Genomic DNA, 27,997 nt, shown 5'->3' with positions numbered 1-27,997 from the left:
GCAGAACGTACAAACGTGTTTCTCGGTTTAACTAAGGTTTATTTCGTCTAATATAGCTGACCTTAACTTACTCACCAGTCGATGTTACCAGCCTTTTGGCGGCATTCTGGCCGTCAGTCAGAAAAAAAGGCTCCAACTCCCGACATGAAAAATGACACGATGAATAATGTCAGTTTGCTGTTAACAAGTGAAAACATCTTAAAATATCGCAGTTTTGCATAAAACAGAAATAACATACTAACCTTTCGTCGAGTTAAGGTGCATTTCTCTTTTGTCCTTTTACAGCCACTTCCAGCAAACAGTCAAAAAAGAACTCCCTTGCCATTGGTCAGTTTTTCGCGGGCAAGTTCACTACTGTAAATTGATTTACAGTAGTGAGGAAATACAGTAGTGACCGTATATTTTCCCATAATCCTTTGCGGTTTACAGTAAAATACTGTATACACATTTTACAGTATCTTACTGTACATATTACAGTATAATACTGTTCAAATTACAAAAATCAGTTTTCGAATAAAATGACATAAACAAACAACTAATGGTCTTTATCTATCTATCTATCTATCTATCTATCTATCTATCTATCTATCTATCTAATAGACCTCACCAGAAGCTCTAATCTTGCACAATGGTAACCCACAAAACTCCAACGTGACAGAAATCTCTTTAAATTCCGAAACAACAAAACATTCAACATAAACAAACCTCCCATATTCATTTTGTAAAAAACAAAACTAACAAAAAAAAACCTTAAAAAAAACACAAAAAAACATAATATTTACTCGCCTTATAGTCTTAAGGAAAGAATGCTGAACCAAAATTCAGTTCATGCTAACACAAACACAAATTGATTAAGCAGCTAATTTACACATTTAAATGGACGGCTCACACTGAAATTACATTATGCCAGATACTTCAACTAGCCTAACTGTAAACAACAACAAGCAAGTCTGTTTCAAAGAAAGAAAGAAAGAAAGAAAGAAAGAAAGAAAGAAAGAAAGAAAGAAAGAAAGAAAGAAAAACATAATATTTACTCGCCTTATAGTCTTAAGGAAAGAATGCTGAACGAAAATTCAGTTCATGCTAACACAAACACAAATTGATTAAGCAGCTAATTTACACATTTAAATGGACGGCTCACACTGAAATTACATTATGCCAAATACTTCAACTAGCCTAACTGTAAACAACAACAAGCAAGTCTGTTTCAAAGAAAGAAAGAAAGAAAGAAAGAAAGAAAGTAAGTAAGTTATACATTAAACCGCCAGTTGTGAGGTGTCTGACGTCAGAAGTGTGTTATCGCGAGAGGAACAGTAGTTATTCGAAACGCCGCTGTAAACACAGTAAATCACAGTAAACCATCCGCATAAGAATGTCCCTTTAGATGTTATAATGCAGAAATTAGGCATTATTGGAGTATCCCGGTTAGACCACACCTCTAATGAGTATATTCAGATGAGGTTGAGTGTACTGCGCTTTACCTGCGGCTCTCGACAGGTGCCTGATGCTTTCCAAGATGCTTTAGATGCAGGAGTTCGATGGAATTGAATTCCTTCAAATGAATCCTGATTTGGCAATACAAATGTCCCCGATCGAAGAACTATTGTGAATGACATACATTAGCGTAGGACTGTTAATCCGAATGAGAAAAGGTGTTTCAGTCTTGAATATGGGAGTCTTTTCTATGACTTGCGCAACAGTGACATCTGCTGTTAGAGGAGTTGATGTACAGTCAAGAATAGTGAGGCCTATAAATACATTTTCTGAATATAGTTAGGTCTATATATAAATGTTATTGTCATACAGTAATTTGGAGTTTAATTAACTGAGTTTACATTTTAACGTTTTCAGAATGTATTAATACTTATTTATTTATATATATTTTTTGCATTAGCAAGGCTGGAGCTGGCATGGGACTCTGCAAGTGTGTGTGCAAAACCTGATGATCCATGTTGTCTAGCATAATTTGTGAATGTTTCAGAGAACATAGTGCTTCAATGAAAGCAAAAACATCTGACTGTCTTTTCATATTATCAATGTTATAAATTTGTTTAGAGACCTAGAAGTAGTGCTGAATCATATATATATATATATATATGTATATATATATATATATATATATGTATCATATATATATCATATATATAATTTTACCTCATCGCTTTCATTTATTTTGGATTTCTGTAATTCTCAAAACTTTGTTTACTTCCATGTTTACAGATTTTCAGTGTGGTCTTCGCTGTATGTATTTTTTTTTACCCCATAAGTAACACTAGAGGGCAGGAGAGCTCCATTTTTGAATCCATGTGCAGGCTTTTCTAAAAACCCAAGTCAGCTGCAAGACTGATAAGCTGTAAAACGGTATGAATCTACTTGTAAATTGATGTGATTCTATTCATACACTTCATACTGGCTGCATATTTATTTAGTGAAAAACTGGATGGTCATCAGTTTGACGTTAGGAATTTGAGGTTGTAATAGATCTCTCACTGCCATTAAGGCCTGTCTTATTACGCTTTCTGTATTCTCAGATTTCGGTTGTGTAACTAGGTAGTTATCATGCTTTGTGCATTTTATTGTAAGCGGCTTTGGTAAGAAAGTGTCCGCTGAGAACATTAATGTAAATGTATCCATGCAAATTATTTTACCTAGACTAAGAACAGTATAGTACAATATAAAACCAATTACCATATACCTTTACAAATCCAAAAAAAAAGGGTGTGTGTGTTAGTTTCACTGAAGGCACAAGAAGAAAGACATTTTTGCGTGTATATCAGTGCATGTGTTGTTCTCTTGCAGCTTGCATAGGGTACAATTATGTGGGAAGTGTGTGTTTCCGCACTGTGTGCTTCTGTTTGTGTGTGTTTTCAAGGCTGTTCTGTACAGTTATGCTGAATGCGTGTGTGTGGTTTGTGTGCTCTACTTGAATACTTTGTTTAACTTACTCATAAACTATATTTATTGCTGTGTGTGTGTGTGTGTGTGTGTGTGTGTGTGTGTTCAGTGTACCTGGTGGCACCATATTGCAGGAAGCTGCAGTAATTTCCTCCATCCTCAGCGATCAACCCAGAGTCCAAACCACAACCACATGGGATCGCAGCTCATGTTCGCTCAGTGGGAACATTCCAGTACCCAGTAACCAAAAGTAATATAGTCCAGCAAAAGAACCTCAGTTTATTTAAATGAATATTCTGGATTCAATACAAGTTAATAAATACAGGTTACAAGGCTCTATACAATTTGATTACCACAAAAATAAATAAAACAAAATAAAATAAAAAATGTATTTATTTATTTATTAAAAATGGCCATCGTTTTCTTTCTTTCTTTTTTCTTTTTTTGCTGTTACATTAAATTACATGAACTCCTCTGTTCAAACTGTGTATTCAAATTTGATATAATTTTACACAGAAAAGGTTAAGTAATTTTTTTTTCAAGATGATAATTAATTACGTCTTGTGGCTCTTTTGTTGAAACTGTGAGTATTTTAACGGTTTGTTTGTTTGATTATTTATCTATTTATTTATTTTTGGAATGGGATTGACCCCATTGACTTCCATTGTAAGTGTCTCACTGTAACTCTAACTCTTATTTTTTTTTACAGAAAAGGAAGGACAAGTGTTAATTAACTGAATTAAATTGACTGAGTTTAACTTGTACTGAACTCAAATATTGCTTTAAGCATCTGCACAGTGAGAGAGAATCAAAACATTGAGTTGAGCTCTTCATTAACACAAGTTACATAAGACCGTTATTAGTTAAATTGTAAATCAATAGTGACACTTTATAGTTTCTAAGCACTATAACTATTGAACGTACAGTAGGGTTAGTGATTTGAACAAACTCCTAACCGTACTGCAGGCATGTCTGTTTGTGACATGAACTTGAATCCTGTGACTTTTTGAGAAAAAGTACTTACTTTTTTCTAGTAATAAGATTTATGATTTTTGCCTGCTGGATGATAAATCTAGAGGGAGGGATACAAATAGAAACCAGATACACAGTCGTTCTTGCTCTGCCAAGTGCCATTAGTGCATCTGATGGGCGGTAGTGAGATATTTAGGCTTTCTGTTTGATGAACCTGGAAAGCATCTGATTGCTCTGGAACAATGTGTTCGAGTTGGACCTCTTTGTTGCCAAACATCAAAGCAGGAATATTTATTTACCACTGATTCCTCTGATCTCATGGCAGGCCAGAGCTGATTGGAATCAAAAGCAGAGCTACACGAAGGGAAGAGTTTACTATAGTACACACACACACACACACACACACACACACACAGGTTTGTCATAGGCGTAATGGTTTTTATACTGTACAGACCGTATATTCTATTGCCCTACACCAACCCTACCCCTAAACCTACCTTCTGGTGAAATTAGAGCTCTCCATTCATTTATTCCACTTAAACGCTTTCCCAGATCAAGAAAGTTTAATAGAGTCTAATAAATTTATGAAAAATTTTATAAAAAATTTAAATGTTGTTCAAATGCCACTTTGACTTGTTAAGATGATCGGTATGTGGTCTCTGGTCTCAAAAAACACACACGGAGTAGATTAAAAGCATTACATAAGTGCAAAACCTTCCAGCATGAGCTTCTGATCTCCAAATCCATCCCATCTATTCCCTTGATTCCTCTTTATTGACTGCCTAAAACTGAAGTTATATATTTTAAATCATTATATATTATATATTTGACCTTTTCCCTACAATTCCAAAAGCTGTTTCTAAAGGATTTTTACTTGCCAGTGTGCTGATTCTAATAACAAAGCAGTACTAAACAGGACTAAAGCAGTACAACAGTCTTGCTGAAAGATTAGACTAGTTACTATAAGTAACTAGATTTTAATTTGAAATTAACACTTTTATTCAGGAAGGTCATGTTGAAATTACAATAAAGTCATTTATAATGTTACAAAAGATTTCTGTTTCAAATACATGCTGTTCTTTTCAAGTTTTTGTTCATCATCCTGAAAAAAGTATCATGGTTACTGCAAAAATGTTAATCAGCACAACTGTTTCCAACATTTAGAAGAATAACAATAAGAAGAAGAATCATGTCACTGAATACTGGAGAAATGGCTGCTGAAAATTTTGCTTTGCCATCAAAGGAATAAATTACATTTTAAATATATTAAAACAGAAAAGATGTATTTTAAATTATGATAATATTTCACAATATTTCTCATTTTAACTGTATATTTGATTACATGAATGTAGCCTTAGTGAGGATAAGAGACATCTTTCAAAAACATTATTAAAAAATAATTTACTCTCATGTCTTAATTTTACTTATTTTTCTCCTTTTCTTCTATGCCTTCGCCCCATCAGCCAGCAGGCAGCCCTCTGAATTAGAGGGGACCCATGCAACACACAACACAATGAGTGTAAATCACAGGTACATGCTAAATCTGCTTGACTGGTTAGTTACATAACCTTCCAGAAGTAATCACATTGTCATCGCTGTGTGTAGACAACTTTTTGGAAAAACCACAACACAACACAGAATGATTTTGAAAGTTGTAGAAGCGTGTAGAGTCTTTGGCTCCGTGGATCACAGGTCGCCTCATTTGTTGTGTATTTGCGACCGCAGAGTGAAATGAAGACTCTTGGGAAATCATTTGGTGGCCACAGAGAGGAAAACTCATTTTAGTTACTTAAGAGTTCAAGTTAAAGCATTCTGGCTTAAAGACCGCAGACCTTTCCTCCTGAAGAAGAATTCCTGTTATTGTGGTATAGCAAAACATGTCAGCTCAGTGGCTGCTGAAATAGGTTATGACAGCTTTGTGCTTTAATCTGCTTAAAGAGAAAAGCAGAGGAAGTCTAGTTAACCCCTGTGCCCTAGAAACGGGCTCGAACTGAGCTTTAAACCCAAGCACACCCACCCAACAAATTCTGAAGCAAAACATTCGGTTACATACTGTATATGCAGCCGTTGTAGGCCTCAAAAGCGAGCGTGATCATGTGATCTCGGCATATGTTTCCATTCTGTTCAAAAGTCCTGGAAGTTTCCGTTTGACGGGAGACAGCAGTGCAGTATTAGGGCAGAGTGCATCTGGCTGGCTTGCAGCCAAGTCTAAGAGAGCCCAGGACGCTCAAGCAAGGCCGGATACCATGCAGACAGACCTGGTTAGCACAGAGGTTGCACCCCTGATTACCATGTATAACCGCTTGCACTTCCACCAGGTTAGGAGGTCCTGTCAAAGCTGGTTTTGTATGAAATACACCTCACTTTTTCAGAGTTGTTCCTTGTGAATGGGGTCACTTCCCTTTTACTGTACTATGGGTTGAGGGTCCTGTATTCACACTGCTGTGATAGATACCGTTCCATCTGTTAGACTACTTTGTATTCTGAAATACTGAATGTGAGAGTTACAATGGATCCAAAAGGCATTTGGAGACTTTTTATGTAGCCGCAATAAAAAATGCATGAATGTCTTTGCATTAGATAACAAATGCTTTTGGTGCTTTTCTCAGAACAAATGTAACTTCAGCCATTTCTTTGCAATTACGGTTAACCGACTGGTGTCAATGTGATTTTGTGTGTGTGTGTATGTGTGTGTGTGTGGGGGGTATCAGTTATCTTTGACTTGCTCTTTAAACAGTTTTTGAACAGTATATCTATTGTTATTTGTTTGTTTGTTACAATCTAACAAATTGGTTTTGTTAAATTTGGTATGAAAACTATTTTCTAAATGCATGTTATTCATCTCATTGTGAACGATTTATCCATGCATATGTTTAATTTTTACATTTTCTTTTGCCCTCATCATTTTTTAATCAAAATATCATAATCTTCTGGTGAAATTAGAGCTCTCCATTCATTTATTCCACTTAAACGCTTTCCCAGATCAAGAAAGTTTAATAGAGTCTAATAAATTTATGAAAAATTTTATAAAAAATTTAAATGTTGTTCAAATGCCACTTTGACTTGTTAAGATGATCGGTATGTGGTCTCTGGTCTCAAAAAACACACACGGAGTAGATTAAAAGCATTACATAAGTGCAAAACCTTCCATTAATCCATAAGTGTCTAGAAGAGAAATGAAAGGGGAACAAGTTCAAGGCTCTGTTGTAATAAAAAACATCTTTCCTTCTCCATTGTTCTGGCTAAAATCATATGAGACTCTCAGTATAAATGGCGGAACTAACTTAATTATGAAAATCCTCCTGCTGCATTGAAAATGGGCTGCAGTAACAGGGGAATAAAAGCTGTTATCCAGACATTCATGTGTGTGTGTGTGTGTGTGTGTGTGTGTGTATGTGTGTGTGTGTGTGTGTGTAAGATACCATACCCACCGGGCTTCTCTGCAACTGTCTGCTGTAATATAAATCCCTATTGCACTTTGTATTTATCCATTTTTAATGAAGTGTCTCAGCTGTGTGTGTGTCTGAATGAGATGAGAAAGGGGAAAAAGGGAGAGGGATGGAAGGAAAGATGAGGACAGGCCTGTTTACAGGATAGAGAGGCCCTTTCTGAGAGCATCAGAGCTTGTGTGATGACATCACTCTCACGGGTGACATAAGTCAGGTGCTTTTGTGATTATAAAATTAGAGACCTCTTATGTGTTCTAAAAAACCCACACTCTCTCAAAAAAAAAAAAGATTCCTCTGTTCCTTATTTACCCCTAAAGGGAGCATATTAGTATCTAAATGGTACATTTTAGTACATTTTGAAAGTGTTCCGCCCCAATGACTTCTCTGGAAGTACATGAAATGGCGTTTTTGTCATGTGTGGATGTATTTCCATTTTCTGTACTGAATCATAAAGTTGAGAATTATTTTACATTTCTTAAAAAAATCATGAATTGCTAGTTTATATTGTCAATCGGTTGCAGGTTTTATTAGAGGGAGGGACACTGACATTCAAGAGAGCATCTGATTGGACAAAAATCTGTGTAGTGCCAGAATAGTCATCAATATTTTTGGTCTGTTTTAGTGAAAGAGAAAAACTGTAAATTGTAAATGTATTTAAGGCTGGAATACACTACATGACTTTTACCCCAGATTATAGTGTCGAGAAGCTGATGCTAGTTGCCGAAAATCAGAGCCATTCTGCAGATTCAGGGCAGTCTATGGGCAAAGACTCTGATTTTTTAGCTTCAGACTATGATTTCAATTATTGAGAGGATATCACACGTTTGATATTTTGAGCCGATTTTAGACCACATAATGTTTTCATTTGTTTCTGTGTGAGTTTGTTGTGTTCGGAATGACTTGAAAGTCTGGTAGTCTGTGGTCCGCAGTCATTTAGTGGATGGTGCACAGCTTTCTGGCAACCATTTATAAAGTCGGCAAGTGGTTTATAATCTGTTCATATTTTAAAAGTCTTACATTATATTCCAGCCTTTAGGCATACATTAGCATTAGATGATTCAGAACGTTAGTTCTCATTTCATGGGTTTTTAAAATAATCAGAAAAGCTTCTCCTTTATTCTCCTTTTCTTTAGCTTTCCATTTCTGTTACATTTAGGAAGGAAAGGCCTGTGTAGGTGAAGAGAGGCTTTGAGTGGTGATGGGAATGCGGTGGGATTCACAAAGACCCTGATTGTGACAATGACACAGGCTCACATGAGCCTGCTAAACACAATCCGCAGGGATGACAACATGAAAGCACCAGTTGAACCATTTCATAAGCTGTTTATTTATCTAGTGAATTCATCTCTTTAATTTCTGCACAGCAGCATACAGGGCAATTGTGACAAAATATAAATAAGAGAATTCAACAGTGTGTCTTTTTATACTCTTTTAATTTAATTACAAGCCTCAGTTAAAAGTGTCAAATTGGCTGATGTCTTCAACATTTGATTCTCAGTCTCTCTCTCACGAACCAAGAATGTTACATTGAACAACAATTTAAAATGCATGAAATTATCATCATTATTATTAATATTATGTACAGCTGTCACCTATAAGCAAACAATGCTTAGAGCTTATTGGGATTTCACTTTCATCTGTAGAATGCACTGAAAAAAAAATACAATTATGTTATACAAAGATCAAAAATACTATTATAAACCCTTGTTATAAATGGTACACTATATTAATAAACTGCTGTTGACATTTTACATGTAAGTACAAAATATTGGTGAGGTAGTTCCCTCTGAAGTCACTTTTAAATGGTAAAATACTGAATAGACATCACTTAACTCTTTTTTTTTTTTTTTTCGGTAATTATTTACAATACAGCACATCTATGCTCCTTACTTCATTAAAATTTAATTCCTTTGGTAAACATAACTGTCAGAAATGTGCAGTCCTGCAAGTCAGAAGAATAGCCTGCGGTCACACTTTACATTACAGCGTTCATGTTACACACTAATGAGCAACACTGCTTTCTGGAGCTGCTGGAAATTCACTTAATATTAGTACTGTAAACATCTGTAACATGGACCCTGCAATGTTAAATGCCCAGCTCTGTCAGTGGGGTTGGAAATAATTTGGCCGATTATGAAGTTATGCTGACAACATGAATGCGCAACAGAGCCTCTATTGTGTTGCTCTGCGCGTCCGTGCTCGCAAATGTCAGGAAATTGCGGAGTGGACTTTCAGAAGAGAGCGGAATGGGACTTAAGTTCATAAATGAAGACATGGAACATTCTTTAAAATCGCTTAATGGCAAAATAAACTTTGGTTTAAAGACAAAAAGGAGGCGCAAGCTTAGCTTACAGTAAAGAAAATACTTGAGTTGAACAAAGGAGCAACTCCTCTGATGCCAACATTCACGTTTTCCATTTTAAAGAAAAATAACATCTTATTTCACACAAAATGTGACTATGCATCGTGAATAAACATCTAAAACCTATGCGTGAAAAGGAAAAAAATAGCTTTTTATGAATAAAGTATGCAATAAACTATGGAAATAAAGTATCTATAAAAATATAAGAGATTTTTTTTTCGTTTAACAAAACATTGATATCATCTTATTTGTTTGCCTAGTAGTTAAGACTCGGAAAGCAAGTCAATCAGAACAATCATCTGAAAGAAAATGTTCAGTGCAATACATGTAAGTATAGGAGTCTTTTAGAAGATTTTCACTCGCTTACCACCCACAGCTCTGCCTCCCTTCAGCACTCTCTGGGCAGGCTGGTCTTTGGAGAGAGGGCAGTATTTTATTGTATGCGCGTTGTCCCCGTTGGCACTGCATAGGGGGCATGTGTACGCCCGCAGAATCGGGCACACCACCCTCCCATCCGGGGTTTTCAGGACGTGCGAGCCGTATACCTCCTCCGGCGCGCCGTTATTCCGACAGAAGACGCAGATCTTGGGTTCCTGCTTATTGCGCGCCACCGGTTTCCTCATCTTCCTCTCCACGCCGAACAGATCGAATCCTGCGAAGCTCCCTCCGATGCCCATCTCTCGCTCCTGGGAGGAGGACAGCAGCCCTCTCGTGCCTTGGTTCTGGTTCTGGAAGGGGCTCAGGATGGAGAAGCGCTCTTTCAGGTCCAGGATGGAGACGGAGGCGGGTGGGGGGCAGCAGCAGGATTCCAGGTGTCCTCCGCTGTCGCCGTCGCCCCCGGCGGAGATTACGCACGGGCACGGAGGGCTGTCGTCCAAGCCCAGAGTGGCTTTCAGGGACTCCGTGATGGAGTTTGGACTCTGGGGGACGCTGTGCTTGTTGTTCTTGGTGACCAGCGTGGAGAGGCCGAGATAGTCATTCCAAAAATTGAAGGTGTAATCGTAGGAGGTGCGCGCGCTCAAGTAGTTGTGGTTCAAAAAATCCATGTCTTCTTCGCTCAACCAAGATGCTTCTCTCGGAGGAAAACAAACAAATGCGAACAGCTTATATTCCGTTAGGTTGCTTTCTGTCTGCTCTCCGGGGTCGTAACTGTGCTCAAGTCCAGTGCGTTTCTTGGATATGTGCGTCTGAAGAACAGTCATCTGGTTATAAGGCTCCAGGAGAGGCAGAAGGATGGGCGGGGCTTTTTCAAACCAAGTTTCTGAGCAGCAGATCCACAGCGTGTTTTCTTCCTGCACGACCAGCGACTGTTCACTGCAGTGGAATGACACCAGGCACTCCTCTGTGATGGCAAAATAGACCAAAAAGTGCTCGTTAGTGAGAGATTACGCTTTATTTATATCACATAGTTTCCCTTTCTTTCACTATTTTAAGCGTCAATGACACAGAATCCTGCCCAAGATGATTTTTATAACTCAAAACACGTTTGTTTTCTAATTTTAAGAACTTACACATTCTTGATATTTAGAAAAGTAATCTTTGTATACATGCTGGTTTCATGCACTTTCAACAATGACTCCAAAAACGTTAAATAACTATTAAAATATTGCATAAATCACTTAATAATATTGACACACATTGGTGGGGGGGGGGGGCTAAAGGAGTCTTCTTTGTTTTATGGTTTTCTTGTCACATGACAACAAAATGGCTTCCTGCATACTTGTTATGCCACCCTGACTTTGACCAAATATCTTTGAAAATGTAATTATATTAAAATAGAGAGAGAGCAAGAGAGAGAGAGAGAGAGAGAGAGAGAGAGAGAGAGTTGGGGGAAATAGTTTTGCATATTATTTTATTAAGAAAATATTTCAAAAATTAAGCATTTTTTATTATTATTTTCCATTTTTTAACATGCCAATAAAGCTACTTTATTCTTAAATGCAAAAGTGTTTCAAAGCATGGCTGCATAATGTGTAGTTCAACTATATCAAATGCTCCACTAGCAAAATATGAAGGGAAAATGACCATTGCAGTCTATTCACAGATGATACATTATTACATCGGATTTCCTCTCTCGCCTCAGTGTCATCTCACAGTCACAGTAGCTTCTTTCTTTGGTGTGAGATATTTGGCTTTGTGTGCACTGCCTAGGCTTTACAGTGCAGCTGCAGTTTGTATGTGTTCAGGATTATGTGACGTGATCAGATTACACATGTGTCATTAGAAACAGAGGGTCGTGGGCGCACATGGGCTCTTTGTTCTTTGAAATCATGCCATGTGCGCACCTGCAGGCCAGAGACATGGAGTTGATTTTACTGTTGATTAGCATTGGACATTTAATTTTTTTTTTCAATTTGAATGATATTAACATGTTACTGAATGATATTATCATGTTCTTTTTTTCTGTAAAGCTGCTTTGAAACTATGTATTGTGAAAAGCGCTACACAAATAAACTCAAACTTGAAGGTAAATATACAACGGTTCATTGTTAGTTCATCAGATCCATTGAATAGTAATATTAACATATGCCACTTTTTATTTTCAACAATGCATTAGTAAACTGTGTAATTATAATTAAGAATAATAAATGACTTAGAAGGTTTTTTTTATTTTTGGTTCATGTTAACTAAAGTAGTTGCTAATATCAACAAATTAACTTACTGTAAAGTATTACCATAATTGATTATTTGACTTTAAATTCTTTTAATATGCTTTGAGACATTAGTCCACCCAAAAATGACCCAACCTCATTACGTTCCAAACCTATATGATTTTTTTTTCTTGTGTGGATGACAAAAGAAGATATTTTGAAGAATGTTGGTTAGCTAAACATTTTGGTTCCTATTGACTCCATTATGTGGACAAAAAAATTAAATAATAATAATAATAAATAAATAAGTAAATAAATACAAATAGGAACCCTATAATGTTTGATAATGCACATTCTTCAAAATATCTTCTTTTAGTTCAGCATAGGATAAAAAAGCATACAGGTGAGTAACTGATGACAGCATTTTAATTTCATCATTTAAGGTTATCAACTGAATGTCTTTTTATAATCAGTTTTCATAAGATTAGTATTCGTTATAAATTATTAACCTGATACTCTAACGTTAAGTTTGGTTCCTTGAGATGTTTAACAAGCTCATGAGGGTTAATATAAGTAGAAAATATGGTGCATTCTCCTTTGATGTTACTCTATTGTGATTATTATGATGTAACACAATATAAGTAAGCTGTTTTGGAGACAATAACTGCACCGGTGGTTTAGATATGGGCACCTGCAGTACATCCAATGCAATTAGACTGAGATTCAGGATTGTGCGTCTTTTAGAACTAAAAGACTGCAGCTCAGATGCCAGTGAATTGGCTTGGAGCCTGCAGGTCTTTTATGCTCCTCCTGCTGTGGCCTTGACTCTGTGTGAAAAGCTGCGATGGTGGAGGGTCATTATTCGACAGGCTCTTGGCTCAATGAGCTGTCCTGGATCCGACTCGCTCCAAAACTCACACTCTCTCTCAAAACTCTCGCCAAATTAACTCATCTTTGGGTAAACAAAAGGCTAATTTGCATTTTATGTATTTTGTTCAAGACCCCATGATTTGGGGACACAGGTGCACAGCAGCTGATTTCTGCACCCCGCGCACATAAATAATAGCCTAGTGTGTCTGTCACAGAACATCTCTGTAATAAATTAAGTGTGGTTATATTAAATGATGGATTTAGAGCTTGCCTACAAGAGATAGGAAATTATGTTCACAGCTCACGTACTCCTGCAATTAGGTAGAAACTTACTTTAAGGCAAGACAGCTGATACACGCAGTAGCTCAGGCTCACCACCGGGGGTCTGTGTGAGCTCAGAGGAGCGTCTAATAGGCATCACGTCATTAGGTATTCCGGAGTGCTGCAGCTTGTATAACAAGATCTACAACAATACAGTAAACACACTTACACTGTGGCCCTGCCAGAAAGAGAGCACATGGCACAGCTGTGTATTGAAGCATTCACTGAGGAAAGTATCCAGGTCATTCCTACAGTGCGGTAGGTTTTCGTGTCCTCTCATTGTTATTGAGGTACAGGTTCATTTTACTGTACATTTACATTACATTTATGCATTTGGGAAACACTTTGTCAAAGAGGAATAAAAGTAATTCGACAAAGTGCAAACAATATTCGTTAATACACAATGTAAGGTTTATTAGACAAGAAGATTAGGTAGCAAGCTGTTTTATTTTATTTTTTTATTTTTTTATGGAAAGCACATTTGTTGATTTTCTTTTATCACAGTATCACAATTAAAAGCTAAATTAAAGTTTATGACATCATTCTTAATGAAATTGCAGTTTTTCATATTAGAAAAAAATTTAATTTGACTAAGAATTATGTCATAAACTTTGCTTTTGCTTTTATTCCTTTATTACAAAATGGGTATAAGGTGTATAAACTGAAAATATTATTGATTAAAAAAAGGAAAAACAAATAAATACACAAAATATTAATAAATTGCCAAGAAGCTCGTGCCATTAAGTAAAAATATATACTTAATTTATAACTAAATTTTGGGAGAAATGATACCCCCAAAATTAGGTTATTGATGAGAGAAATGGAAAAATGTGTAATATTTCTTAATACATTACCAGTATTTGGTTGGCAAACAACAGCACAAGCATCCATAGAAACATTGGCATACAATTTGATTATATTTTGTGATGTTTGTGGTATTAATTGGTTTATAATATTCCATCCTGTTTGGAATGTTTTATCCATACAATTACAGAAATCAGTATTCAAAAGACATTTCAAAATGTATTACCATGCTTTAAATAATCAGTTCTAAAAGTCTGTTATACCCTTTTATGGAACTCTTCCTTAAATTACACAAGCATATACATTTTTTAAAGGTTTAAAATTGAGTTCCAATTGTACTGCATAACAGGAATGACCCATTTATGATATCAAAGCATACAGTAATTATCACTCATGATTGTTAGATGACAACACTCTCATTTGTCAGGGGTGACTCATCACACAGCTAACTGCATTTGAGGTTGCTGCATTATTTCTGTTTGATTTGTTTGATGACTCAGGGTCATCTAATTGAGGCTTTTAGAGAATAAACATTATAACAACCCTCTAAGTAATAAAGTAAGAATCTATGTAACGACAAAGACCATTAGTATTCCCTGCAGGGAGGAATGCAAGAGTAAGGTTTCTATCGATAGCAGTGTTTCCTGCCACAGCGTGGGCAGAGGCCACACTCAACCATGCTGTAGTACAAAAGGCCTTCCTCTATTCTGATTAATTATATTCCTTCAGGAATGTGGACACTGGGTTCCTCCAGCACAGCTACCATCACCAGCCACTGTACGTCTAATTAAAAGTGGAGGAGAGCTCTGTGAACCTCTGCCAGCGCTGTGGATTAAGTCTATTTAAAGAGGGAATTCAATAGAATGCCGTACCTTGCTGCTTATCCGAGCGGAAAATGATGAAGAAGATGTGCTTTGTGTAAATTTGCACTCGGCTTAGTGGCTTTTCTTTCTTATTGAGCACTACATTGTCTGGACTTTGACCCCTTTGGTACTGGTTGAGATTTTGGGCTGTGTCATATGCAGAGGGCAACAGGTGCAGAGCCCGGTTTCAAAATGACCTTTTAGGTGTTTGCACACTTGCTGACTTCAGAGTTGCATGCTGTTTGTGAAGAGATCAAAATAAACACTCTGATAGGGGTTATATCTGCCACATACACACTGCAAAGTTTCAGGAGTGAATCCTCTAAATTACAGTTTTGTGTGTGTACGGAACAGAACTCACTCTAGTAATGGTGATGATTGACACCATGGTAACCACAGCGACATTTTGTAACGTTGTTATTGTATTCTGGATGGTCGTTAGGACGTTGTCATTGTGTTCTGGATGGTTGCTAGGACATTGTTTGGTGGTTGCCAGAGTTTTTATGGGGTGGTTTCTAGAACACTGCTAGGTGGTTGCTAGGGTTTTTGGGTGGTTTCCAGGGTATTCTGGGTGGTTGTTAGGACATTGCTAGTGTGTATTGGGTGGTTGCTAAGAATTTGCCAGGTTGTTGCCAGGGTGTTTTGGGTGGTTTCTATGGCACTGCTAGGCAGTTGCTAAGTGTTCTTGATGGTTACTAGGGCATTGATTGGTGGTTTCTAGGGTGTTTTGGGTGGATGCTAAGATATTGCTAGAGTTTTTTTCATTTTTTATTGTCTGACAGTGAAAAATTATAAGTGATCCCATATAAAGTATGATATTTGACGAATGACCGTGCTGAATGCGTGAAGTGACGTCGCCACTCAGGATTGATCACTTGTCTGTTGTCTGGCTTCTTGTTTCTCTGTAGCTGGTCAAGCGCGCTATTTGAGTGAAGTAAACAGATATATCTGTTCATCCTCCATAACGTGATCACTAGTTACATCTCAAACCATATGTTAACACTTGCGTTAAGAAGGCAACTAATGATGTATATGTAATATCAGCCCCACAGTGTAAAATGTGTAAAACCATATGGAACGGTTAAGCAACGAGAGCGGTTTGGCCTGACAGTGAAGTGGCTGTAGTAATAGTTATGTTTGCCTTAATTTTGACGTTTCTCAACGTTTCTTGACATTTTCTTCCCAGTCAATATTTCTTTAAAAAATATCGCAATACTGCAAGTGTATCCGAAGGATATTTTACAAATTAGCAGTAGATATTGAAGTCAGAAATGTCCTCTGTGACGTGACTCTTCTGGGCTTATCCAGCGTCATTACCATGCTACATTCATAATGCTGCAACATTACATCATAAGACAGGATGAGAAATTAGAACAGGCTCCGTTTCTCCCTCGGTATGACTGTCTGATTTATCGGCATTATCAATTATACAGCGGCATATCCAACCGAGAGTCTCCACGGGGTGCTGCTCTCTATAGCACCAAATGATGCAGTACATAGCAGGACTGAACGGGAGGACTCTTATCGGGACAGTTTCTGCTCATTCAGAGTTTTTGCCTTTACAATGTTCCCCTTGAGTTGACACAATCATTTAAAGAGTTGCAGAGTTGGGCGATCTGTTCCAAGCATCTCTCCTAACATCCTCCTTCCCCTCCAGCTACTGTGTATCCAGGATTAAACGATTGAAGATCTTGTGGGGGGGCTTCTTCTTCTCTGACTGAAATATTAATGGTCACATTATTACTTAATTTTGTTGTGACTCAAAGGAATTAATACCCATCCATTAAATGGTGCTAATTCAGCCCCTGTCTGGAGAAAGCCTGCCCGCGCCGAACAGGGAATCACATTAGCTCATGAATGATCTATGGCTCCGGTATGGCGTCTGTTGCTGCAAACTGATTTAGTGGTTCGAGCTGACAAACTGATGAGTGCACAAGCAGTTGCTGACCAAGGCAAACATTTACTTTTAATGGGATATATTCTTGCTCCCATCACTCGGAGTGTAATGCTTGCACTAGCTTAATGCATAACCTGACATCTGTATGCAGGTCTGGTTCTAATTGCAGGCCAGTCGACAGAAGCTGATAAACTGGATTTAAAGCACTTTATAAATGCTAGTTTTCTGCATTTGCAATCTCCGCTATCTTTCTTGGATTTTAATCGTCACATTTAGCTTGTATATTGAACAGGGTTTGCTGAGGTAATGCTACAGTGCTGGGTCTAAGTGTGCCAAAGGCTCTGTTTACACATTTTGTTTAAGTTGTAGAAATGTTGTTATGTGCTAATATGCATTAGTTTTTAAAATATATTTCTATTATATTTTCATTTAATATCTATATTTTCATTTAATATATATATATATATATATACACACACCTTATTTTTCCCGTAATAGCAGGTGCAGCCATTTTGTAAATTTTATGGGTCTGGCTTCCGGTGTCATTTGCTTCCAGCTATTTTTAGTTGTACAAAACAGCTTGTCTTCCTGCTTGATACTGTTAACTGGTGTGTTTTACCATATTATGTTAATGTATTATCATAATTATGAACACACTAGTTTGTAGTGCAAACAGTTCCCCTTCAGGAACTCGAGCTGCGTCGAGTCGCTTTGGGAACGCCCTTGCGTGACCGCGTTCTGAAGCACGTGTCAAATCCGTCGCAAGGGCGTTCCCAAAGCGACTCGACGCAGCGTCTCGTTCCCTCGGGGAACCTAGAGTCGTTTTACACTTTACTTTCCCTACTGCGGCTAATGAACCAGGAGTCTTTCACATTCACAGAAAACGGCTTGCTTCCATTAGGTGTACACCCACCCACACACACACACACACACATTTATAGGCATGTTTAGATGTTTATATAGGAAAACAAGAAGAAAGATGACGATGATGATGTTTATCAAAACCAGGTACAAACAGGGTCAAACAAAATGACCACTGCAGGTGAAAGTTCATTGATAATTAGGTCCATTAATAAGATGTCTGGACAGTTGATGTATTAGTGGATTGTCAACCTCAAAAATGCTAAGTGGCTGTAGCATTTCTAGCCTATCTCTCGTTTCTTCCTCTCTCTCCATCCCTTTCTTCCTCCCAGCGCTCTCAAGACATGCTTCTTGTTCTTGTATTGACCTGTGTGACGGTACAGATTAAGTCTAATCCTTGCTGGTTACGTTATCGATTGCCAACACGAGGATGATTATGGGCTCAATTTGAGGAGGGAATAAGTCATTTTTCTCCACTTACTATGTTTTGGGCCTGTCTCCTCCACTATCTGTCCAGTTCACCACTGTGTTGTTGACACAAATAGCTTTCACTTCCAACACTCTGGCATATGTGTTAATCTAATTAGGAAACTAAACACATTCTACATGATGTCGTCCTGTGGGTTCTTGGTAACATATTGCGCTTAGGACAAACCGTTCAGGCTCTGCCAGCTTCATTTTTTTCCAGACATGCAGGAATGAGTGTCCATGGAAATCAGCACATACAAAATGTTAAAGACTATAGCCAAGGCTGTACTGTGATATTTATGTGAGTGGCTACATGATGGCATTTTCACATTTGACAGCTTCATTTGACAGATTTGTGAATTGTTTAATCTATAAAAAAATGACACACACGAATGTTGTATAAATTAAGCTTTAGCGTTAGTTCTGGCAGGTCACGTGAGTCAAGCTTGCATCAGCTGATTCTCAGCTGATCACATCTACCTATAGGAATACGACACCTATCGCGGCATTCCTATATAAGCTGTATTCAGTATTATTCAGCAGCTTTTTAGCTTGCTTCGGAGCAAATTAAGCATCGCTGCTCGCAAATCAAACTGTTGCAGCGTGTTTCAGAACATCTGAAATCCACATCTAAGATAAGTGAATGCTGTTTTAATCCATATCGCTGTGTATATTACCTGGTCTGCTAATTGAAAAAAGCATATTTGCAGCAGCATTTGCGCATCTGTGTTCATACAGCTGGAGCAACACCTAGTCTAGAGCATGCAATCGCTCTGAGGACACGCCGATAGTTAAGGCCATGAGAACAAGTTTAAATGAAACACGCATTCTCGTGTATGAGTTTCAACTGGGGTTCGCTGTATTCAGCGGCATAATCTCAATGTTACGGTTGTTTATTTCTAAGGTTGATGTTTCATTAGCTGTGCGAGTGTGCGGTCAGAAGCACGCGTTTATCGATCCTAATGGCTTCTATACATATAAGAATCTAATATCAATGACAGTCATTCGAAGTATTTCAATAAAGTGTTACACTTAAATATCATTGAGTACATTAATGATATCTGCATTGTTCTGTTCTGTTAACCCTAGGGGGGTTATTATTGCTGCTCTCCCTGCTCATTCATGACAGGCTGCATGGATGGGCAGGGAGGTTTTTTGCCCAGAACAGAACCATACCGCCAAACCAAACTTTATGCTAAGTATCTATCATTCTGACGATAGTGGTCCTGACAGAATTAACGTTTTTGTGCTAACGTTTTTAGAACATTATTAAAGACCAGATAACTTTGAATTAACATTAAATTAATGTTACTGGAAGAACATTTGTTCATAACTTTGAGAGAACCTTGCCAGAAAGTTCTGAGAACATTCTGTTAAGAACTGGTCAGACGACACTTTCTTCCATTGACTTCCATTCATAAACACGTGTATATTCGGAGATCGAAAATGCAAGCTCGTGTGAATTTCATTGTGTTCCAAAGGTCAAGTCTGGTGAACTTGTTTTGCATGAAGGCGTGTGACCAAGAGAAGATTAGCAAAAGAACACAAACTTTAAATCTGCAGGATTGCAGCATTGCAGTAAAGTGAAGTAGAATACATATTCTTACATTTCAGTTGTACAGTATTATATGAAGATTTTTTTAAAAGACTCTGGAGAGCATGGCGTGATATTACAACCATTGCAGTGTCTGTTAAAAATCTTGTGTGACAACAACTTAAGCTGGGTTACTTCAGTAATACACCATTTAAGACCAACTCATTTCAAGCGTTTTCAGCAGTGTGATGTTCATAAGATGGTTAATTTATCAAACTGCATGTTAGCGTGTTATTTTGCATGCAACTCACGGACAATCTCCAGTGTGGTTCCTAGAAACCAAAGAACGTTTTAGCAAGCATTCTCAGCATCTCTTTTGTTTGCCTCACTGCGTTCCTGGTGAGTCTCGCTATCTCGCTCAATGTAAACAGTAAACAATAGCCCAAACCACACCAGAAGAAAAGACTTTGAGCATATAAAAGGTGGCTTTTACGGTACACAAAAGAAAACAATAGGCTACATGTTTGCAAATCCATCATTCTCTAAGTGCAATTTTCCTAAGGCAGCAGTTTAAAGGAAAATGAAAATTCAGTAATTTACTTAGTAGTCTAATATCATTCCAATCCCATTTTTTTTCTGTTTAAAAAAGTTATTATTTATTATTCAATGAAAAGCTTCCTCTACATCTCAGTTCTCAAATCAAACATGGCACCAGGTTTGGATTTAAAGATATTTGATCATGACACACATTAAACACATTCGATTTTCACTGTGAATAACAAATAACAATTCCGTTAACACAAAGCTTTTGTATTGCTAAAACATTTGGAATATAGCACACACATTGAATGGACTCCATAATTTTTGTGGTACTTTCATGTCCTTTTTTAAGTTTGATAGACATGCTTGCTGTAGCTGTAAAAGAGCTGCATTAAGATTCTTCAGATTCTCCTTTTCTGTTCCACGGAACAAAATAACAATGCAAAGATATGATACAACAAGAGGGTAATAGTAAATAAAGACAGAATTTACAGCAAATGTGTTACTTTTTCTTTACATTACCAGTAAGCAGAGAATATGTTCCCATAGAGTTTGTTCTGAATAGAATGTAAATACATAAAGGATACGTAATGGCAGAACAGTGGTGTTTCATATGCTCATATCTAAAATAATTTGCCTTCATTGTGTTCCAAAGGTCAAGTCTGGTGAACTTGTTTTGCATGAAGGCGTGTGACCAAGAGAAGATTAGCAAAAGAACACAAACTTTAAATCTGCAGGATTGCAGCATTGCAGTAAAGTGAAGTAGAATACATATTCTTACATTTCAGTTGTACAGTATTATATGAAGATTTTTTTAAAAGACTCTGGAGAGCATGGCGTGATATTACAACCATTGCAGTGTCTGTTAAAAATCTTGTGTGACAACAACTTAAGCTGGGTTACTTCAGTAATACACCATCATTTAAGACCAACTCATTTCAAGCGTTTTCAGCAGTGTGATGTTCATAAGATGGTTAATTTATCAAACTGCATGTTAGCGTGTTATTTTGCATGCAACTCACGGACAATCTCCAGTGTGGTTCCTAGAAACCAAAGAACGGTTTTAGCAAGCATTCTCAGCATCTCTTTTGTTTGCCTCACTGCGTTCCTGGTGAGTCTCGCTATCTCGCTCAATGTAAACAGTAAACAATAGCCCAAACCACACCAGAAGAAAAGACTTTGAGCATATAAAAGGTGGCTTTTACGGTACACAAAAGAAAACAATAGGCTACGTGTTTGCAAATCCATCATTCTCTAAGTGCAATTTTCCTAAGGCAGCAGTTTAAAGGAAAATGAAAATTCAGTAATTTACTTAGTAGTCTAATATCATTCCAATCCCATTTTTTTTCTGTTTAAAAAAGTTATTATTTATTATTCAATGAAAAGCTTCCTCTACATCTCAGTTCTCAAATCAAACATGGCACCAGGTTTGGATTTAAAGATATTTGATCATGACACACATTAAACACATTCGATTTTCACTGTGAATAACAAATAACAATTCCGTTAACACAAAGCTTTTGTATTGCTAAAACATTTGGAATATAGCACACACATTGAATGGACTCCATAATTTTTGTGGTACTTTCATGTCCTTTTTTAAGTTTGATAGACATGCTTGCTGTAGCTGTAAAAGAGCTGCATTAAGATTCTTCAGATTCTCCTTTTCTGTTCCACGGAACAAAATAACAATGCAAAGATATGATACAACAAGAGGGTAATAGTAAATAAAGACAGAATTTACAGCAAATGTGTTACTTTTTCTTTACATTACCAGTAAGCAGAGAATATGTTCCCATAGAGTTTGTTCTGAATAGAATGTAAATACATAAAGGATACGTAATGGCAGAACAGTGGTGTTTCATATGCTCATATCTAAAATAATTTGCCTCATAAAATAGCATATTATCTCACAGATAACCCTTTGTAATAGCATGCATTTGTGTGGTGCATATCCAAGGTCCTGACTGAGTGATCATAACTGTCCGGGTATGTGTTGAATGGAGCCAATAAAGCAAGTGGGTCGATAACACACACACACACACACACACACACACACTTTCATTATCTCACGCTGCACTGAAGCTGCACAGATTGGCTGCATTATTTCACAAAACGATGAAAATGTTCTCGCATGAACGAGTTGATGTATTCTGTTGTGTTTGTTTCTAATTCAAACCTGATGGTAATGTGTGAGATTGTTTTAAATGCAGAGGGTTTTTAGAGATGCACAGGGCATTTTGGTTGAATTCTGCACTCATTCATTATCCCATGCCTGCTGTTGCAGAGACGTGTTCATGCTGCAGATGTACTATGGAAAACTCACATCTTTAGCATGGAACTCTTCTGATATTTACCCTTTGAATCGGTGTATTTGTCTCTTAAAAGAGCCGTAGAGAGTCTTGTAATACCTTCAATGCTGCGAGCTGGGCCATATGTTCGATAAGTTAATTAAAATGTTACGAGCTTTTGCAGCACCACAATGAAATCAAATTTTGTGTAGTGAAGGCTATTAATATTCCAATATGGCAGGGAGGTTGGAATGACAGACCCAGGATCAGTGAAGGCAAGAGAACTACAGAATAACAGCGGCACATTCATTCATCCTCATTTTTGCTCCGTTAGGCTTGTGAGTGCTTGTGTGTGTGTGTGTTGTCTGGCACATGTATGTAATTACACAAGCGAGCGTGATGAATTTCTTTAACACCTCAAACCCAGCACAAGAGCTCCTCGCATGTCAGAAAACACAAGTCACTTAAGTCGCTTTCTGAGCGCTGAGGAAAAATTAAGCGTAATCCTTCCCGCTGTGCTCAGACCTGTTTGCACACTTCACCTGAAAATAACTCCTAATTGGCCCAATTGTGTCTCAGTGAAGTGAGCAGGCTTTATGTGGTGCTTAATAAGGCAAGGATCATTATTATTGCTCTTCCTATTGCAATGAATTTGAACAAAACAAACCCTTATCCTAAAGAATTCAACTTCAGTGTGTCATCTTGGACCATTTGTGCTACATATATGAATGATGCATCAAATCATGCAGCATGTTGAGGAAAAATTTAGGTTTTTTTGTCCATTCCATAGACTGACATAGAAAGAGGGAGCTGAGATATCATAGTCCATGCATACACTGCAGAGTATGTATTGTGCATATTGTGTATTGTGCATAAGTGTTATGTATATATCATTAACATTATAAATTAATAAAATAAAATAATCATTATTAAAATGATCATTATAAATTACTGTTCCATGTCAATGTTATTTTAGCATTATTTATAGCTAAGCTATAGCCTACTATTATGGTATTTATAGCATAAGTACTTAGCTTTTGTTTTTATATTTTAATTTTTTTTTATTTTAGTTTACATTTTAGTAGTATTACATTCCCCAGAGAAACTTTGCATTCCAACCCCCCCCCCCCCCCCCCCCAAAAAAAACACAAAATTATAGATTTTTCCTCATATTATTTCTATCACATAAGTTTTGCGAGCGAACTAAAATATTCTCAAAAAATGCAGATGTTTTGCAAACGTTTCCTCCCATGTCATTTTATTTACCATCACCATGTCCCTTTAGAGGCTCCGTGATTTCAATTATGAAAAATGACTTTCAATAGTTTCAGTTAACAATAACAACACTGTTACATGTGTATGTACGGATACAAAATACAGGTATCATTTACAAATTTGTGAGAGTTGACGATGGTATCCAAGACTTTTGTTTTAGTTTTTTTTGGTCTGTTTTAACCCAATTGTTTTTATTGGTATAACTTTATATACCAATAACATTATTTGGTATAATAATTGGTATAATTGTATGTATTAACTTCTGGTATTTATTAGTAAACCACTACCAGCAGAGACATTGTATCTTGTTTATGCACTTTAATATGCTGTTTTTAAAGAGTTAATTCTCGCTTGACTTGACATTAGACTACATGGTTGCTGAGTGGAGAAAGATAGCAAATGCATCAGAAATTTGCAAACAAATCACATATGTCGACACCCATTTGTGCCAAATGGGCAATCGGTGTCCAAAAGAGTCATGTCTCTGTATTAGCAACTACAAATAAAGTATGAATGCTGAAACCTTAATTTATCTGAATGAATTCAGTTCCAGGATTTTTTTTTCTCCAAAAAAACCCAAAACAAAACCACCCAAATAATCTCTAAAATAACCCAAATTTGGTGTTTAGCAAACAGGATTAATCTCTCAAACGAGAAGTTACAGCCATATTTTGTTGCAGTGTGAATGGAGCCATTGAAACATGAAGGCCATTTTGACTGTTAAGCAATTATAGAGTAAAGTAGCAACCATCCAAAACACTCAGGTAACCACCCAGCACTCTTTAGCAACCGTGCAGCAGCACCCAACACTTTTGCATAGGCAAGCACCACTCATACTTTCTTCAGAAAATCTAATAACATGTGCAGATGCAGTCATATATATGTGCATGTGCCTTTGTTGTCAGTTCATGAAATTGCAGATACACAGAGAGATTCCATGTAAAAATTCATATGCATGCAAATCCTTGACGTCGTTTAATTCCAGCGATGGCATTCCTCCAGGTAATCTAACATCCTTCGAATCACTCTGCATTTTCCCCATCTAATACTCTGTTGTCAAGGCTGTTTAAAATGGCTCCTGCTGCCTTTCTCTAGCTTCACTTAAAGCCTCGCAGGGCTGCCACAATGCACCTGACACCCTCACAATGGTGCTTTTGTTACCTTGGCTTAGACAGGGAAGGCAGCTAACCTTTCCCCCTCAATCCTTTCATCTTCCTCCCAGAACCACCTGAGCTCAGAGCCCGATGATCCAATGAGTCTTTCTTCAGAGATGGGGAAAGATAACTCACTGAAGACTGCATGCAACTGGATTGTGGACTGTAACAGTTTTAGGAGTGAATGTCTCAGGGAATGCCTGCTTGTTAAAATTGAATCATTCTAAAATGTCATGAAGTGAATTATAAAATGTTAATATGCAGCTATTCTCTGAGACAATGATGGAAGCTCTGTTCAAAATCCTAATGAGCTGCTTTATAGGCAGCATTCTAATAGAAATCGAACCTCAGTCAAAAGTGACCAATCTGGAATGCTTAATCTATGTACAACTAGAGCTATTCACATAAAACGCACAAGATACTGTACTCACAATTGATTATTTTTGCAAATTGAAAAGTTAATGCTATTATTTGAATAAGCATAAAAATACATACCATTACATTGATCACAAATTACATTAAAGACATTTATAATGTTACAAAATATTTCTATTTCAAATAAATGCTATTCTTTTGAACTTATTCATCAAAATAAATAATGTATCACAGTTTCCATAATAAATAGCAGCACAATGGGTTTCAGTATTGATAATAATTAGAAATGTTTCTTGAACAACAAATCAGCATATTAGAATAGTTTCTGAAGCATCATGTGACACTGAGTAATGATACTGAAAACGCAGCTTTAAATCACAGAAATAAATCACATTTGTAAATATATTAAAATAGAAAACAGTTATTTTAAATTTTAATGCATTTTTATTTCTTTTACTTTATTTCTTTTATCAAATAATTGTAGCTTTGGTGAGAATAAGAGGCTTCTTTAAAAATATTGAAATATCCTACGACCCCAAACTTTGGAACAATAAGGTAAAATGTAATTTTATATTTTATGTCATTGAATTTTTAATACAAAATTATATTTTATTTTTCTCTCACTTTGTCCACCATCTTAAATTAATTTTATTGACTAAGCTTCTCATATTCACTTAGACTTGTCCACAATATGCATTTTGGCATTACTTTCTCCACAACTACACTGTAAAAAACAGTAAATTGTAAATAAAACAACTTCGATTACTCGGGTACATTTGACAATAAATACTATTACAGTCCTTCTATTTCATAAAGTCATGTTTAATTGCAACATGTTACTTGCCATTTCTTTGTGAAATTTTCCATCAATTTCTGAAAACTATGAAAAAGTTAAATTTTTTTATTTTTATCTCAGTGTATGCCGAGAAAATGCTGTCTACATTTTTAGTTTGCCCTTATGTTTTGACAGCCTCATTTGCATGTTAATGTCTTGTTTGCCCCTGCTTGTATCTAAATGTAATCTTTCTTTACATTTCCTAACGTGTATTGATACCTAAAAATGCTGACTATGAAGAAAGCTTACTATATTTGAGAAAAAGTGGTAATGTACCAAAACAAACGGAATAATTAAGTTTGTTATAGTTTGAAATTTCATTTCTGCATTAGTACACTTATACTCTTCTGCACTCTTTATACTCTTATACTATATTTTTATGGTTGTGTGTGACTGAACGTTTTCCTAATGACTTGTGTAATCTAGCAGACAGAAACCTGACTGCTCACCTTTCACCATCTCACCATCATTAGTGATCTGACCACTCCATTTCTATTCCCAGAGGAAATCTATTTACCTCTCTGTCTGTGTGTGTGTGTGTGGGTGTGTGTGTGTGTGTGTGAAAGAGAGAGAGAGAGGGAGAGGGAGAGAGAGAGTCTATGTGTGTTTCCCCTTCAGGTGTAATGAAATCCTATATGCCAGTTTCTTTTGGAATCTGTATCTTTGGAAAGTGTTTTATTGAGTTTGAGTGGGTTGGTGTCTAGTATACACTCTTAAAAATAAAGGTGCTTCAAAAGGTTCTTCAAGCGATGCCATAGAACAGCGGTGGCGAACTCCGGTCCTGGAGAGACGCAGGCCTGCAGAGTACAGCTCCAACCCTAATTAAAACTCACCTGCCTGTAGCTTCCTAATAACCCTTCAGACCTTGATTAGCTTGTTCAGGTGTGTTTGATTAGGGTTGAAGCAAAACTCTGCAGGGCTGCGGCTCTCCAGGACTGACGTTCGCCACCCCTGCCATAGAAGAACAATTTTTGGTTCCACAAAGAACCATTCAGTCAAAGGTTCTTTAAAGAACCATCTCTTTCTTACCTTTTTGTAAACTGAAGAACCTTTTTTCGCCCCAAAGAACCTTTTGTGAAACAGACAGGTTCTTCAGATGTTAAAGGTTCTTTATGGAACCATTTAGACAAAAAGGTTCTTCTATGGCATCGTGAAGCACCTTTATTTTTAAGAGTGTAGTTGAGTGTAGTTAGCGAGCGAGTGTGTGTGGAGATGGACCGCAGCTGCGCTCTCATACTCGTCTCCCTCTTTAATGAGGACCTTTTACCAGATGAAAGCCCTGTTACCGCTGCTGTTCCTGTCATAACCTATTCTACCTCTCTCCCTGCCAATCGAGGCCGACTGAAATCTCTCCAAGGCTCTGCCAGTTTAATCACACAACTGCCCGATTCCTTCAGTCTCCCTCTTCAAGTCCCTACAGCAAGAACTGTACATGACTATATGCACACGTATGGTCTATACCTACAAATTTGCACATACTCATGCCATTCCGAACCGAATTGACAATGACTTTTAAATTCCAGTTCAGTTCCTGAATTTGCATTGACAAGGGATACATAATTGAAATTCAAATTTACTGTTAGAAAGTAGTATTTATTTAACTAAATAAGCAGCTTGTCAAGACAAATTATGAACTTGTT

The 27,997-nt window shown here is 37.0% G+C and overlaps 1 protein-coding gene across 1 annotated transcript; it reads right to left on the bottom strand.

Moving 5' to 3' along the window:
* Window positions 1–9,271: 9,271 nt before the first annotated feature.
* Window positions 9,272–10,992, bottom strand: LOC107555638 (nanos homolog 1). The gene has a single exon (XM_016238500.1). It carries the CDS (start codon window positions 10,878–10,880, stop codon window positions 10,023–10,025), a length of 858 nt encoding a protein of 285 aa, XP_016093986.1. The 5' UTR covers window positions 10,881–10,992; the 3' UTR covers window positions 9,272–10,022.
* Window positions 10,993–27,997: the final 17,005 nt, after the last annotated feature.

Source organism: Sinocyclocheilus grahami, unplaced genomic scaffold (assembly GCF_001515645.1).
Source record: "Sinocyclocheilus grahami isolate Dianchi unplaced genomic scaffold, SAMN03320097.WGS_v1.1 scaffold541.1, whole genome shotgun sequence".
NCBI classification, from domain to species: Eukaryota; Metazoa; Chordata; class Actinopteri; order Cypriniformes; family Cyprinidae; genus Sinocyclocheilus; species Sinocyclocheilus grahami.
Note: the sequence above shows the minus strand (reverse complement) of the source record. Positions and strands in the feature narration are given on the sequence as shown.